Source organism: Pelodiscus sinensis, chromosome 21 (genome assembly GCF_052426305.1).
Source record: "Pelodiscus sinensis isolate ZL-2025 chromosome 21, ASM5242630v1, whole genome shotgun sequence".
In the NCBI taxonomy this organism is placed as follows: Eukaryota; Metazoa; Chordata; order Testudines; family Trionychidae; genus Pelodiscus; species Pelodiscus sinensis.
The window spans coordinates 25,243,516-25,260,509 of NC_143072.1; the positions used below are offsets into that span (position 1 = coordinate 25,243,516).

At 50.4% G+C, this 16,994-nt stretch overlaps 1 protein-coding gene across 4 annotated transcripts in view; it reads right to left on the reverse strand.

Moving 5' to 3' along the window:
- SPECC1 (sperm antigen with calponin homology and coiled-coil domains 1) overlaps positions 1-16,994 on the reverse strand; it is a 174,298-nt gene that overhangs the window by 35,809 nt on the left and 121,495 nt on the right. For all 4 annotated transcript variants that reach the window (XM_089772143.1, XM_089772142.1, XM_089772144.1 and 1 more), the window contains 5 exons: positions 14,383-14,528; positions 13,515-13,615; positions 7,778-7,859; positions 3,165-3,318; positions 2,128-2,230 (listed from right to left, as the gene is read on the reverse strand). In XM_089772143.1, coding sequence (XP_089628269.1) covers positions 2,128-2,230; positions 3,165-3,318; positions 7,778-7,859; positions 13,515-13,615; positions 14,383-14,528 — 586 coding nt within the window. The remainder of the gene's footprint in view (positions 1-2,127; positions 2,231-3,164; positions 3,319-7,777; positions 7,860-13,514; positions 13,616-14,382; positions 14,529-16,994) is intronic.

The following is a 16,994-nucleotide window of genomic DNA, read 5'->3' on the forward strand; positions in this document are numbered from 1 at the left end:
CTTACAGCTCATCTCTGAACACGCTCCGGTTTGGGCGATATCTTTCTTGAATGGTGGGCGCCAGAACAAGACGCAGGATAGCAGGAGCTACTGTATCAGGCAAACAAAGGGGTAAAATACCCCTGTTCTCCTGCTTGAAAGTCCCCTCTTTATGCATCTCAAAGCTGCATGAGCCCTTCTGGCCACAGTGTCATACAACACGTTCACCTGATTGTCCACCACAACCCCCAGATCATAGTCAGTGTTGCTGCTTCCCAGGATAGAGCCCTCCCACCTGTAAAACACGAGCTACGTTTTTGTTCCTAGCTGTATAGATTTACATGTAGCCGTATTACAACATATACTGATTGCTCACACCCAGCATACCAAGCAATCCAAACCTGTATCAATAACCTGACCTCTGTTACTTACCACTCCCCAGGGTTTTGTGCTTTTTGCAAACATGATCAGAAATGATTTTGTGTTTTCTCCCAGGTCATTGATACAATGTACAACAGTGCAAGGACAAGGACTGATCCCCATGGCATCCCACTAGCATCACTGCCACTTGCTGATGCTACTCGGCTTACAATTACATTTGAGACCTTTCCAGGAGCCAGCTTCTAATCTATTTAATGTGTCTCCGTATCAACTGGATTTCATTCTACGTTTTCACCCAAATGCCGGGCAGTACCAAGTCAGCCTCCTCCCCAGAGTCCAAATAAACGACATCACCACTACCTGTGTCAACCAATTCTATCATCCCATCAAAACGATATCAAGCTAGTTTGGCACAAACTATTTTCTGTGAACCCACGTGGATTGGCATTAATTATATTATCCTCCTTTAATTTTTTATTAATCAAGTCCTGTATCAGCCATTCTATTATCTTGCCTGGAAGCAACGTCAGGCAGGCCTATATTTAGCCAGCATCTCATTTATCTTACTAAATAGTTCCCAAGCTACATGGTATTCTAGGTATTTCTGCAGCACCTGGCATGACCAAGTGCCTCACAAACAGCACCCAGAGACAATGACCTGTGGCCACTTGACCGACCAAGGGCAGCAGCCCACCTGAGCATAGCACACAGCACAGCACAGGGCGAGGGGAAGTTCTGCATAGGACCAAAGTGCAAATCCCTAGTTTTGTGACAACACTGCCACAGGACCCAGCCAGATCAGACAAGCCAGCAGCTTGCCAGGACTCATCAGGAAGCCTCACGAGACCAGTAAAACCAGCACCTGCGAGATGATTCATGGTACATTTCAATAGCGAGGTGACGAATGTACCAGGGAACCCGCATGGACACAGCCGTGTCCATCCAACTGAAGCTCTCTGATGCTGTCATTGTAGAACATGTTCTAGCAACCGGGACAATCGCTGCAGACTCTGCGTTTCATTCAGAGTAAGCTCTCAGCCGCTGTACAGTTCGCCCTGCACTGCACTTCACACAGCCCTCCAGGGACGGACAGCAGTCCTCGGGGATTCATTCCATTATCACTCTTTTATCCATCTCCCTCAGAAACACACACATATCGGGAGCAAAGCTTTCAAGTCCCTTCTCTCTGCATTTGTTTGAGCCAGTAACAGGGCTGCTGGGCACGAAGCCAGTCATGATAGGACATAGCAAAACTTCCTCCAGTGCTGCTGCGCTTTTGCTGACCATAGTCAAGAGGAACATTCCTGGGGCCATCAGGGAGACAGCAGGATCTCCTTGATGAAGGCCACCTTGGGTGACAGTTCTCTGGTTTCACAGAACTGCCAGAAGCAGTGGCCTCTTCTTCTGAGAGCCCAGAAAGGGAATCCAGCAAGCAGCACTAAGCAGACATCTGCCCCCAGCTTAAAGCAGCAGCTCACATAATCTCTACTGATGGCCTTCGCTGACACTGGGATGATCAAACATTTCAGCATATGATGGGAAGCAAACGGAGTCACTTCACCCAAAGGGAATGTTGGGGGCTGAGGGTTAGCGAGAGCAGGAGAGAAGCAGGTGGGTGGAAACCACCCAGTGCAAGGAGACAACAGCGAAACCCGCAGACTACAAAACACACATTCCCTTGAAACGACAGCTGCTCCCAGCGTACGGCAAAGAAACAAATGAAACACTCACTTCCCCATGAAAAATTAACTGCATGTTTCTTCTTACCGGATAACCTTCTGTTTTCTTCTGACACCACTTTAGCAGGGCGTTCCTTTTGGAGCCACCATACTCTCGGGCCAGGGCTGCTAATGGGTCCTTTCTCTCCACGCTATTTAAGGCAGGGGAAGGAAGTAAATATGTTTTAAGCAGCTCCTCTCTTTCACTTTAGACATCGCATGCAATGATAAATCAGGGTAGCAAGCAACTGATTACAACGGTCTCAAACCATATTCCATGTGTATTTAGAACTGAGACGTCACATTCGTTTGGGCTCGCTGGATCGAACCTGAAACCGCCTCTGCTACAGACGTGTTCTGAAGCACCCGGCAGAATGCATCTAAAGTCAGGGATCTCTGATCTGCTTTTCTCCAGCGGCAGTCCTCATCCCTCCCACCCTCTCATCTCCCACCCTCTTCCAACCTCAACAGGCCCATCTGCAGTGAATCTTTATCAATGCACCTCTCAGACTGCGGCATTAGAGTAAACCGTGGATAGAAGCTACCAAACTGTTCTGGAGCAGCAAGCCCATTCCCGACTGCAGAATAAATCTTGGATACAATGGAAAAATCTGCATATATTGTTCTGCGCTGGTGCTAACTACTACGGAAACCATACTGCAGACACAGCAAAGTCACAGAGCAGGATCAAACCTCCTGGACCGTGTGTGCCTTAAAAGGCACCGCTATGAGTAGCACTTGCCAAAAGATGGCTACTTTTCCAGTGCTGATGTGCACTCTGAACCACAATCAATACTTTGGTTTCCTGTCATCTCAGATGAGATTTCATGTGTAGCTATAAGTAACCAAAGCTACACACAACAGTGTCCAACCACGGACTGAGGCTTGTACCAATACTGATGCAGAATGGTGCGTGGCACTGTTGATTCTTGGTCCACAATAAACATGAGTGCTAGTCCTCAGTTTGCCATCCCTGCCCACTTCCTGTGTGGGAGCCCTACAGAGACTGGGAACCCCTGCACTGAACAGTCATCAGGTTGCCAACAGAAATGGTGCTTTGCTTTCTTTCCTCCGGTGAGGGGATACCTGAGTTTGCTGGGGGGTTTCAGGCTGCTTGGGCTGGAAGTCAGCGGCCTGCTGCTGAAGGCAAAGGAGGGGGCTTTGCTCAGAGACTCCAGGGAAGGGCTCTTGCGGAGGTAATGCTCTGGTTTCAGGTCCTCGCTTCTCCCTTTGAGCAGGTCTGTGGGAACAGAAAGAGCCATTGGTCTGGGCCTGAGGAATGTGATTAATCACTGCCCTGCGACGCAGCACACAACAATATGTAGCTTGTCGCTTGGATTCTAAACAAACAGACCCTGTTGTTCATTAAACACACATGGGGATAGGAAACCTTGAACAGACTAGAGGTGACTGTAACCAGCAAGGGCTTTGATGATTTCCACAATGCCGGCGGCTTGGTTTCCTGTGATTGATAGCCCTGCTGCGGGGCAGGGGCCCAGGTAAAGGAAGGGAAATACCAAAATCTACCATCTCAAAGGTTCAAAAGTTGATCCCTAGACATGTTCGGTACGGCTGAAGGACCAGACTCTTTGTTGACGTCCATTAATGAGGCCGCCTTTCGCCTCTAGGCTGCTGGTTCAAATCCAGCGCCACCAGCTAGTAGCCACCCCAAGTTGGCAAGTTTCAGCCCATTTCCTAGCAGAGATGCGTCCATGCCACAAAGGCTAACGTCATAGCAGAGAGCACCAATGCACCCCCGGGACAGCCTCTGCGAGGGGGCCCCAGGGACCAACCCTTCGCTCACCCTAAGCATCGAGTCGGAGGTGCTCACACAACGGCTGCTTTTCCATACCTCTTCTGCGGACAGAGTGAGACTACAACTTCGCAGCAGCACATTCCGAGAGCGCTGAGGGATGCCGGACCCGGGGCCGTACGTTGCTTCCCCGTCCCTTCTCCTTCTCCCCAGATTTATTCATAAATTAACTGCACCCTTCGGCTTCAGCACGAGCTGGAAGGGACTCCCCAGGCCCAGCGGGGGCCCAGAGGGGCAGGCAGGAGCCCATTTGTTGTACTGCGCTGTTGCTTCGAAGAGGTCCATCTCCCAAAGACAGAGCGTCCCGAAACAGAACCACGGCCAGTCGGGCGCCCCCTCGCTCCCACGTCACCAGCCTCTGGACGCTTGCAGGTGACAGCCTACCAAGTAGGGCTGTAGAGGTTCAGAGGGAAAGACTTTGTTTTTTCTTTGAAAAGGAGACCCAACAATTCAGTCATTAATCCTTGCAACCTGGAGGTCTTGAAACTCCTATTACTCTATCGAAGCTCATTAGCAAGCTAGACAAACAGCATGGAGTCCAGAGCTTAATCCTTTATTATTACAGTAAACAGCTCCCCTGATAAATATCTACCAGGGCAGGAGTGAGCGAGATCATTACTGGCGATTTACTCGGTGCCGCAGCCTCTTGCGGTCTCCTGCGCTTTGCAACCAAAGAGTTTATCTCCTCAATTAAGGTAATGGGTCTTGTACGCAGGAAAAAAGCTTTAAACCACTCCAGTAAGGGGCCGTGGACATGGGGCAACTGACTGGCATAGCTTTAGCCTAACAGCGAAGCAGAGAAATTGTTCCAGAATAAAGCAACTTTATTACGGGGTAGGGCGCCCAGACAGGGAGCCAGCTGATCATAGGCACGGTGGAATAGCTCCTTCCACGATAGCGCGGCTGCTCCATCTGTTTGTGTAGACAAGTCCTGTGCTTTGCCAGGACATGGAAACAGAAATAGGAGTCAGAGGCAGGGGAATGTTTGAAGACCAGCATCAAGAACACAGAGAGTTTGAAGAAGGGGATAATATTCACTCCCGCCAGCTGCATCACTGCACCTTCACCATGACTCTCTGCTCTCTCTCTACTGTGCCCGCTCGGCATGGCTGGGGAGCTGCGGGAGTAGCTAAGTACTGCACAGCCTCATGCTGAGGATTACCAGCTACTTTCTGAACATGAGTAGTCCTGTGGCACCTTAGGGTATGTCTACACTGCACTCTTACTGCAAAATAAGCTAGTCCAGAAGAAATACCCCAACATAGCTTATTTCGAAATAGCACGTCTACACTACAGGGAAGCCTCAAAATCAGTCTGAGGCAGGCTCCCCTAATGTGGATGTGCCACCTCAGTTTGGAGGCACTGGGGAGTAATTAGTCTGAATGGCCCTGGGAAGGAGCTAATTTGAAATAGCAGCAGTGGAGCTATTTCGGAAGAGGCGTTATTCCTCGTGGAATGAGGTTTACAGAAGTCGGAATAAGCCGGCCGTTATTTCAAATTTATTTCAAAATAACGGAATTGCTGTGTAGATGCTCGCAGTGTTATTTTGGGACAACGCTGCTGTGTAGACGTACACTTAGAGACTAAAATATTTCCAGATCGTATCATGGGCTTCTGTGGGCAAAACCCACTTCTGCAGATGAGCTGGAGTGGATGAGGAAACACTTACTTTCTGATCTTTCAGTCTCATCTTGAAATGCTCCTTTCCTCTTCGGGTTCTACTTGGCTTACTCCCAAGTGCTCGGTGATCCAGCGGCTAGAGAATGAGGACTAGCACGAGAGATAGCAGGCAACACAAACCCCGATGTTTACAGAACTGCCTGGGAAAGACAGGCGCACACAGAGTTAAAGCGGAGGCTCGCCCTCTTGTGCCTAGGCATGGCAAAACCTCAGCTCAGCTCAGCGCTTCTGCTGGCCCCACAAGCTATACAAGCGTTGTCAAAATGGACAAGAGACAGGTCCCCTCAGGAGTCCCACAGGGACGGTTACGGTGCAGTGCGCATCACCTCCTCAGCTCCCAGCAATCCCAGGCGCGACAGGACGAGTCACTGGCAGAGCAGCCTTGGCAAGACTTCATAGCGAAGTTGCTAAGAGACCCCTCTTCTCCAGCGGAGCTGGGTGTTTGTAAAAGCTGTATTTCAGCATGCACAGCTGGGCCTGGAATGCTCTGGACCACGCAGCCAGAGCTCCCGGCAGATTTCTCCATGCCTGACCCTGCAGCTAGGGGTGTTGCCCCTGGTGGTTGAAGGTAACCCATTACTCAAAGCCGCTGTTGTCTCTCTGGACACGTTTCCATCATGGAGTCCACGTGTTCTTTCCTGCTGGCGTCTCATGACAGCTCAGCTCAGTTCTCATGCCATGGCATTGGCCTGGAGGTGGCTCTGATAGCAAGTCATTTCTCCTGCAGGGGACCTGCATTCACCTGCCCCCACTGCAGAAGGGAAGCAAAGGCTTTTGGGTGCGTAGGGAGTGGTGAGCTGCCAATTGCCTGACTCTTAAGAAATGTCAGCTCCAACGGACACCTTTAAAGGAGTGAGAGCCAGTGTCTAAAAGGCAGTGGCTGGCTGTGGAAGATGGCTGCATTTATTTTCAAGGCCTGGGGTTCAGTTTCTGTATAACTGGTTGAGGTGAAAGAGAACTTACGCACTGATGAGCAGCAGGTAACCCCCACCCCACCCCACCTCCCGGCAAGACATTTTCTAGAAACCCAGAACAGTCAATGTAACTTGCAGGAGAAATCTGTCCCTCCTATTGGTGTTGCAGCCTGGCAGGTGAAATCAGCAGGAGGAACAGGGCTGACGATCACTTGTGCTGGAGCCTGGCTTGGGCTTCAGCGGCAGGATTTGTACCTCTTAGAACTGGGAATGCAGAATTTTAACTGGCTCTTTGAAGAGTCTGGCAGGGCCCTGGTTCCTCTCTGTGGGCGTGTGAACACAGCAACTGGACCTTCGTGGCCGGCCCGGGGCAGCTGATACAGGCTTGTGGGGCTGTTCCACTGCTGTGCTGACTCCCGCGCTCGGGCTGGAGCCTGGACTGTCAGACCCTGCAAGGTGGCTGGGCTCCAGAGCTCAGACTCCAAGTCTACCCAGCAATGAATCAGCCCGGCAGGCTGAGTCAACTGGCCCAACCCAGGCGCAGGTGTCCCGGTGCTGCGTTCAAACTCCTAGAGCTAGCCAAGTACTAGTGCAGAAACAGCTCTGCCAGCGAAAGGGCAGAGACCAGGTCTCTCTCCACTCCTCCAAGTATTTCAGCCTCAACGATGTTGGACTACATGATCAGAATGATCCCTTCCGGCCTTGTTCATCGATGGCTACTGCTGGAGACACTCCTCCAGTCAGGAGCAGACAAGAGGCTCTCTGGAGGACTCAAAACCAAGTATTGATGAGAGAGTAAATTCAGGGACAGGGGAACCAAACAAGAGCAAGACATAACAATTGTACCTCCTGAGAGCTGATTCTGTGGAGAGCTGGGATGGCTCTTGACCAGCTGCACCTGGATCTGAAACCATTTGATGTGTTTCAACTGAATTTTTTAACCAACCAACCTCCAAAGGGCGTGCTCTGGACTTACCCATATCCGGACATGCTGCACAAGATGCAATTATCTCCACTTTCACTGGCTGGATTATGAAGGTGCCAGGGATGTTTTGGGGTAAAGAGGGAAGGCTGGCATTGGCATTTTTAGCCCCAGGCTATAATCCACATGGGAGTGAAAGAGCCCAGCAAAATGAATATTGACCTCTCAGACGTTCGGGCATTTTAAAGATCTTGTCAATTTCAGTGTGCGGTGTACAGGCCGTGGAGAATGGCCCAGGCTGATGGGGCAGGTCAGAGAAGAGCCATGCTGATAGCGGGCAGGACACAGAAGTGCATTTACTGTGATTTACCTGCAAGGGGAAGGTCGGGAAGGTCTGCGTGTTTGTCGACTCCTTTGCTGAGCAACTTGGCGTTATTGTAAGCAGTGTGCCTCTGTGAAACAAACAAGCAGAGACAAACCCATCAGGGAAGGCACACCAACCTGGCAGCAGGGAGGAGAGGAGCCCTCCCGCCCTGAGCGCTGAACAGAGAAGGAGGGGAGAGGTATTGTGTTTTACTCGGCTCTGTGTGCCATGCTCCTCACTGCAGCACCTGGGTTCCCTCCAGCACAGCACATCTCTCAGTTCTTCCTTCTCTCCTCAAGGGAAACGTTCCTGGAGTGTCTTGTTTTGGCGGGAGGGGGGGGGGGGGAAGGGTCTTATTTTTTAGTTAATATAAACATACCTGTTGCAGTGTGTTTGGTTCGAGAAGGCAAGGTCAAAGAAACGAGCCGGGGCCAACAGATTCGGGTTAGCAGGCTTGCCCCAGCGCTCCAAAAATAGCTGCAGAGGAAGCGCTTTGAAGCTGCGACTCGGGTGGGCGCTCAGACTCTGAAGCGGCCGTCCCGCTCCTTGGGCTTCAGGGCTGGAGCTGCACTTCAAAGCACCACAGCTATTTTTAGAGCGCTACTGCAAGCCCTGCTAGCCGGAATCGGATGACCCCACTGGGAGGCCCGTTCCCACAGACTCCAAAAAGTTGCACCCACAGACCTTCTTTTCAAAGACTTTCCTTTGGTAATCAAGTGCCCAGAGATCCTTGGAGGCTGCAGACCCAGCGCGACAGCGCGCAGCTGCCAGCCTCTCCTCGCTGAACCAGACATGGAAGAGCTCCATTTTCACCCGCAGGCTGGCCGCCTCTTTCAGCACTGCCCACGCAGGGGATGTCTAAACTCCAGAGTTGTGTCAGAAAAACAGCCGTTTTTCTGACAACACCTGAGTTACGTCCACACTGCAATCGCATTCTTCCAAAAGCGAATCGAAAGAGCAGAGGGGTTTTTCCAGCGTTGGTAACCCTCTTTCTACAAGGAAGTAACCTTTGTCCGCAAGAGCTGTTTTGGAAAGGCGTGTGGACAGGGAAGAGGTAGGGTTGCCAGATGGTTTCAACAAAAAACTGGACACGCTTGACCTTACATCACAATCCACATCACATCTGATTTAGAAAATACCAGACAGTTATATTTTCTCATTTATATTTTCTCAATTTGTTTCTCAAACAGAAAACTCAACTACTGGACTGTCTGGTTCAAAACTGGACACCTGGCAACCCTAGGGCTATGTCTAGACCACAGAGTTTTTTTGAAAAAAGTAGCCTTTTTTCAAAAAAACTTCACCTACATCTTGCCTGTTGTCATGTTCTTTCGAAATTAAATCGAAAGACCGCGGCAGTTTTTGACAGCGGTAAACCTCATTTTACAAGGAAGAACGCCTTTTTTCAAAAGAGCTTTTTCAAAAAAAGGCGTTCTTAAACGCAAACAGGGCTTTTTCAAAAGATTGCCCATGTGCTCTCTTTTGAAAAAGTGGATCATTTTTTCGAAAGTCTTGTGGATGTCTAGACGATCTCTTTCAAAAGAGGCTTGTAGTCTAGACGTACCCTAGAAGAGGGAGTTCTTTCGAAAGAAGAGGAAAGAGGAAAAAGCACAGGTGCCCTCCTGGCCACTCCGCCCATATTAATCAGAGCTTAAATGCGAGATAGTGTCCAGGCAAAGTGGGCGCCATTTTCTGAAAAAGCAGATCATTTTTTCGATGAGCTTTTGTGCGTCGACGCTCTCTTTTGGAAGAAGTTTCCGAAAAAAGGTTCTTCCGAAAGAAGCCTGCAGTCTAGACATAGCCTCAGCCGGGCACGGGTACAGACTGCCAGGACAGCTGTTCATTCCCACTCCATTTCCTTTTCTGACTCTGCATAGGAAATGTACTGCCATGCTCACTAACAGCCACTGCAGGCCCTAGAGTAAAGTGGGAGGGGGGCCCAGCTCCACACCCCCAGAAGGGGCAGGGCCTAGAGCATCAGCCCTTAGCACAAGGGTGGGCAAAAGGGCCTCGTGGGCTGGATTTGGCCCAAGTGAGTTGATCCGGCCCACGGAGGCCCTGCCACTCTTCCCACCCCCAGGCCAGTCAGGGGCACGAGGGGCACCACATGCTCCTTGCAGGACAAGGGCAGGGTGGGAGGAGATTTTGTACGCTTCCTCTGGCCAATCAGGGCTTGGGGGCGGGGGGAGCACACACAGTCTCCTCCCATCCTGCAAGAGGCTCAGCACTAAGTCAACTGCCAGCTGCTGCTCAGTTGGTGCTGACTAAGAGCGGCTCCCTTGCAGGGCGGGAGCAGGGAGCGGAAGACTTCCCGTGCCCCCCCTCTCCAGGCCCTGATTGACCTGGGGGCACGCAGGGGGGAGCACGGGAAGTCTCCTCTCACCGTAGGGGCCATGGGCGCCTAGAGGGAACCACCAGCTGTTCAGAACAGCTGGCGGTTCTCTGGAGGGGGAGGGGAAGAGGGGAGGACAAGACTTTGCTTGCTCCCCCATGCCTGAACCAATCAGGATCTGTGGGCGGGGAAGCACACAAGAGTCCTGGGCCCGCCCCTTCCACCTGAAGCCCGCCCCTTCCAGAGTGGCCTGGGATTACTTCAAAAATGATCGCTGCCCCCTGCCTTACTGCCACCCAAACCGTGGTGCTGGCCCCCACAAGCACTCTAGCCGCCACCACCGCCAAAGTATTATCAGCAGTGCTGGGCACTCAGGACCCCTTTGCAATGCCCAGCTCCTGTGCCCCCTTTGTTCCCCTCCCTGCCATCGTCAGGCCTCCCCACTAAATACCTTTGCAAGGGTCAGCCAGGCTTCAATCACAGCCCCAACAGCGATGTGAACAGCCATCCACACAAGCCTGCTCTGCCCTCTCTGTCCTGAAGTAGGCCAGGGACTTAGAACCAAGAACACGCCCGTCCCATTTCAGTCAGTGGGAATGAAGGGCGCTCGGCATCTTGTGTCCACAGGCCTTCTGAGCTGCCTGCTTCAGGGCTGGTTTCTAAAGGCCCGTGGGCATTAGCTGCCCGGCACCTCTCACTTTGCCGCTGCCCTTACGCACGGTAAGAGGGAAACGTTCACAGGCTTCCCAATCAGGAGTGTAAAATCCTGCCAACTTTTACTAGACGCTGCAGGTGCCCCGCACCTCTCAGCTCCGGCCTGGACGGGTCAGTTCTGATCTTTTCTCGCAGCTCAAAGACACAGTGGCTCCCTGAAAGCCTCACTACTCTCCTGGACACGTATCGCGATACAGGGAATTAAAGGCTTGCTGCACTTCAGACCCTTCGGTGAAATGTTTCGGCGTTCTCAGGGCTTCTCCAGGATGAATTTAGAGTCTCACATTCTTGCTGCTTTCTCCTTAGACACCCCCCCCCCCCCCCCGATAGAAACTAGGGCTTCAATAGCAACTGCACTTATTCAAAGCTTGGCAAATCTCACACTTCCCAGCACCAGCAAACCAGTGCGGGCTCAGGAAGGAATTCACATTCTTCTTCCACATGCACAACACACGGGCTTCCCCTTCCTCCGAAGCACCAGGCTTAACACCCGCTGAAGCAGGGGCGGGCAAAACACGGCCTTGGGGTACCAGAGGCAGGCTGTGGCCAGGAGGCAGTCGCCCAGGTGGTTCCCAGTCAGCAACCTAGCTGGACATTCAGGCAGGGTCCCTGCCTTCCACACCCCTGCACGCTGCTCAAAGCAGCTGGCTGCTGGGGGCAATGGGTCCTCTGTACACCACGGGGGGGGGGGGGGGGGAGAGTGTTCCTTGTATTGCCCCCACCTCCAGCACAATCTTGCAGCTCCTATTGGCTGGTTTCCAGCCAATGGGAGCTGCCTGGGCCATGCTTGTGGCACAGAGTGCAAAGAACCACCCCTCCAGGTGCTCAGAGAACACATGGCCAGTGCAGCCAGCACTCTGGGCAGCATGTGGGGTGCAGAAGGCAGGGGCCCTGCCTGAGGGTCCCGCTGTGCTGTTAGCCAGGAGCTGCCTAGGTAAGTGCCTCCTGGCCAGAGCCTGCCTCTAGCACCTCCGCCCATCCCTCCAAGGCCATATTTTGCCTGCCCCTGCTTTAGTGGGTGTTAAGACTGGTGCTCCCCTTCACAACCCAAACCCTCTTCACCCCTGCTCCTGCACCCATACCCCTCCCAGACCCTGCAGCCCCTTCTCCTGCTCTATGTCACAACACAAACCCCTGCACTCCCTCCTGCACCCCTTCCCCAAGGTCACAACCCCCCTCCCAGACTCTGTACCCCTTCCCCAGGTCAGACTCCTCTCGTGCAACCCAATCCCTGCTCCAGGTCACAGCCCCTCCCTTCACCTGCACTACAGGCTGGATATTGAAAGAGATGGCCTTATTTGAGGTGGCAGAGCTTACATTCCTGAGTTTCTAGATGCATGAATCCCAAGGTAAGACCAACAGAGGGACAAGCACAGGGTGGGAGATAGACAAGAGGAGGGTGGGAGAAGAATTCCTGGTATAATTTAGCCCTTTTTTTTTTTTAATAAAATTGGGTCATGATTTCCAGTAAACATCCCTGCTGGGTCAACTTAGAAGGGCATTTCCGCATCTTTCTGTTTTTTTTACATAATCACCAGCAGGACTGGACGACAGAAAATAAGCTCCAATTTCCTGAGAAATGACTGCAGGCAGAAAGAGGATCTCTGTCACCAGAGAAACCGTCTTTTTTAACAATTAGTCAAAGCACAAACACAGGCCTCGATTTCTTTATGGCTGTGCTTGCAGGAGACCTGCCAGTATTCAAGCCTGGTGCCAGAGCTAATTCAACCTTGTATAGTCTGTGGAGATGACAAACACCACAGTCATGCTCCTTTAGGGTATGGAAAATAACCGACTCTGTATGGGAAGGCGAGAGAGTAGGTTCACAATACCAGGCCTTATCCAGTCCTCTCAGGCACATTTCTCTCTCCTTGGGCAGAGCAAAGCTGATGTACTGTGGCTGGTTAATAAAAGTGGAGCTAGTTGGCTTGAGGGGTATAATTTATACTTGCTCTGTATTCACACCTCAGTAAACAGCCAGTTCTGAGAGCTGTCCCTTACACGCACCCACCGGGGTGCTCTAAATGCCTTGCATGCTCCCATGAGAGCTTCCAGGAAGATGTCGGTGCCTAGAACAATGCCTGGCCAAGCAGGTCCAAAAAGGCATCTGAGTGCGCAAATCGCGCACAGGCTTGTGAAAGCATGGCATGAATTCCACCACCAAACGCCCCGCTGCCGCTTCCCAGCATTCCCAAAGGCAGGATTTCTGGCGGCATCACATCACACCATTGAAAGTTACCAACAGAGTGTTAATTGGCTGATGTAGTGGCACCAGTAGCCCCACATGCCAGAAGAGGAGCATTCTGGGAGAAAATCAAAACACAGCAACCATCAGCAGCAGCCTTGACTAGCCATAGGTTGATCTGCTAATGTTTTCTCTGGCACTGACCTTTCCCTTCACACATGCTAAATGCCTGGTTAGCTTGATGTTCATCTTAATTCACTCCACATTATTAAAACCTACTTGCCTGATTAATGCTGATTAAAGCTCTCATGTGAATTCCAAAAAATTCACACCCACCCCATGAGACCTTCAGCCAGGAGATAAAACAGCTCACTTTGATCCCTGCTAGAACTCCAGCATTTGATCTTCCATAGAAAATAAACACATGTGTTTCCCCTTCCCCTAGCATGATGTGATAGCAAACCCTGCAACTACCCAGCCCAGTCCTCAATAGTGGGAAGAGCCTCTGGTACCTGCATGGGGGAGACAGCCGCTGCTGGGGCTGTCCTCACCGGAATTCCACTCAGAGGACTCCTGGGAACCTTGTGAACCGTGATACTCTGCGCAGTGCTCCCTGTGAGAAGGGAAGGAAACATTTATATTGCAGAGCAGTCTGAAAGAAAAGCTATGATGTTCTTTTCCCCTCCTCTCCCGACACCCATGGCTGACCAAAGACCTGAGGGTACTCTATCGCTTTCTATGTACTTTAGCATCACTTGGAGAAAACCTTAGAAAAGGGAGGGACGGGGGGTAGAGGTCTACAAAGTCATGAACGGTGTGGAGAAAGCAAACAGGGAAGTGTTATTTACTCCTTCACATTACGCAAGAACCAGAGCTCACCCCATGAAATTAATAGGCAGCTGGTTTAAAACAAACGTAAGAACGTACTACTTCTCATAACACACAATCTGTGGAACTCATTGCTATGGGGATGTTGTGAAAGCCAAAAGTATACATGGTGGTCCAGCAATGGCTATTAGACAAGAGATGGCCAAGGACACTACTGCACACGCCTGGTGTCCTTAACACTGACTGCCAGAAACTGGGACTGGACGATAGGGGATGAAGCATTCAAAATTACCCTGTTCCGTTCATTCCCTCCGAAGCAGCTGGCATTGGCAACTGTCGGAAAACAGGATACTGGGCTATATGGGCCATTGGTCTCACTCAATAGGAGGGTCTTATGTTCTATAGCACTGCTTAAACCAATGTCCACGGGGATGAAAAATGGAGGCAGCCGATGTCAGAAGAATTACGTTTGCAAGCTAAAGTATCACTATTTGAAACATTAATGAAAAAAAATAAAAACTCCTCTGCTCCCAGAGTGCAGGGCTGGAGTACCTGAGCATCCCAAATCAAACGACTTGATCAGAGACTTGACGGTAGCTGCAGACTCTGAGGGAGTGGGTGACGCCCTGCTGACACAGACCCCTTGCCAGCGGCTGGTAGCATCTGCTTCCACAGAATTCACCTCCTCAGTTGTCTGCCTGAATAGTAGAAACCAGAACAAAGTCAGTGGCAACAGGAAGCACAAGAAAATACCCCCATTCTACAGAAAGGAACTTCCTAAGGCGCAAGTCCCTTCTCTTGTAAGGCCCCCCCATCATGGACTTTCCCATTACAATGCTTAGGGGCTTTGAAGAAGAGCCAGCAATAAGCCTCACAATACCACTGGGAGGTCAAGAAATAGCCCCATTCACAGGTAAGGAAACCAAGGAACAGAGAAGTTAAGTGACTTGCCTTAGGTCACAGTGAGTCATTGACAAAGTTGGAATTTCCTGAAATCCAGGGCTATGTTGAAGCCTTGATACTCAACCATGAGGAATGGTAGTGACGGTGTCCCTAGCTTGTGTGTGTCAGGGGCTAGGAATGGGTGACAGGAGGGACAACGTGACGATTCCCTGCTCAGTTCCCTCCCTCTGGGGCACCTGGCGCTGGCCACTGTGGGCAGACAGGACACTGGGTTGAATGGACCTTTGGTCTGACCCAGTCTGGCCATTCTTGTGTTCTTACCTTTCTTGAGTCCTCACAGCCTTGTCTACAGATGCTAATTGTGGGTCCTTGCCAGATGGAAAGGATATCAGATTGTCGTGAATTTGCTAGGCTTAAGCTTAGCATCTGCCTTGAGTCCAAGTCTGGTAGGTTTCATAAGCATTAAAGACCCAGATTTGAACTTCCCCACTTCGGAAAAACCTCTAATTATGTCCTTTGCTGTCTTTTTGGGCATGCGCCCAAAGATAGCACCCCCTGAACCAACGCTCATAAACTAGCCGCACAAGGGAGTGGCTAACATGGAAATGATTTAAACAATTAGAGGACAGTGATATAAATAATGCAATCAATGGCAATCAACATGCATGGTAAACGGATCGGTTTTTTGATCCGATTAGATTATAAATTTGTTTCATAGAAGCAATAGAAAATTGTGTTCCATTCCAGCATCCACAATTCAAAAGGAGGTTGATAAATTGGAGACAATGCAAAGAAGAGCCAGGAGAATGATTAAAGTGCCTTATAGTGAGACACTCAAGGAACACAATCTACTTAGCTTATCAAAGAGAAGGTTGAAGGCTGATTTGTTCGTCTGTATGGGGAATGGAAATAGGAGTCTAGCAGAGTCAGGTGTAATAAGATCCAAAGGCTAGAACTCGAAACTAGACAAAAACGACAAAGGCATAATTTTTCCATTCTTGTTTTTTTAAACAGTGGAAGTAAGTGACTGATGGCGGTGGTAGAATCTCAATCACTGGACATTTTTAAACCAAGACTCAATTTTTAGTTTAGTCTCTGCTATTGGACAACAAAAATCAATCCAGAGAAGTCCTACGGCTTGTATTACACAGGAGGACAAACTAGATAAACAATGAGAAGTCCTGTGGCACCTACAGAGTAACAGATTTATTGGAGCATAAGCTTTCGTGGGCAAAGCCCCACTTCGTCAGATGTATCTGATGCAGTGGGTCTTTGCCTTCAAAAGCTTATGCTCCAATAAATCTGTTACTCTATAAAGTGCCACAGGACTTCTTGTTGTTTCTGCGGATTCAGACTAACACGGCCACCCCTCTGACAGATAACAGTAGTCCCTTCTGGCTTGATAATCTATTCATCTAACAACTGGTGTTTGTCCAGGAATTGACTATACATCCTTGGCAGCCTCACCCATCACCGCCTGGGCCAGCTTTGACCTCACAAAACTAACTTAGGTTTCAGGAAAGCCGGGCAGAGATGGCTGAGGCTGTTTATTTGCAAACAGTCTTTCATGACGTAGTTTTCATGAAGCTAAGTGGACTGATCAGCAGATCCTAGAGCACCACTGCTTCCCCCATGAAGAGCTGGGCTAGGAAAAGAGAGCTATGGAATTCAGCACAAGAATGGGGCCAGAATTCCCTGGAGAAAGTGCCTACTGAGGTGCACAGTTCCTGCTGGGCTAAAAGTAGAGGTCGATCTTTTTGTTTTATTTTCCTTTTGGCATCCAAGTTGTTGCTACAAAATGCAAGGGGGCTGGAGGTATCAAAGAATGACCAAAAAAAGAGTGACTCATGCTTCTTTTTCTGGCCATGCTCAAGGAGGTGCTGTCTATCAGCAGACACTGGCTACTTCTTTGCTAATTCACTCAGCCTCCCTGCGAGCCAGGAAAGGCCTGTGGATGCAGATGGCTTGAGGAAAGCCATTTCATTCCATTCTCCATCTAATCCAAGGAGGAGGAAAAGAAAAGCTGGACGAGATTCACTGAGCTCTGAAGGATCCAGTGTTCTGATGATTAGCCCCAAATTCTCACCCCCTTCCCCCACTCATGGCTTCATTAAACACAAACATGTCAACAGGCAGCAGCATCTGGACTTCATTTGTAAGAAAACACAATGGCTAAAATGAGTCCTGCAGCTAGTGACACGTGGGGGGAATCATGGACTTCTGCTACAGGATGCCCAGCAGGACTGGGTCAGCCAACCATT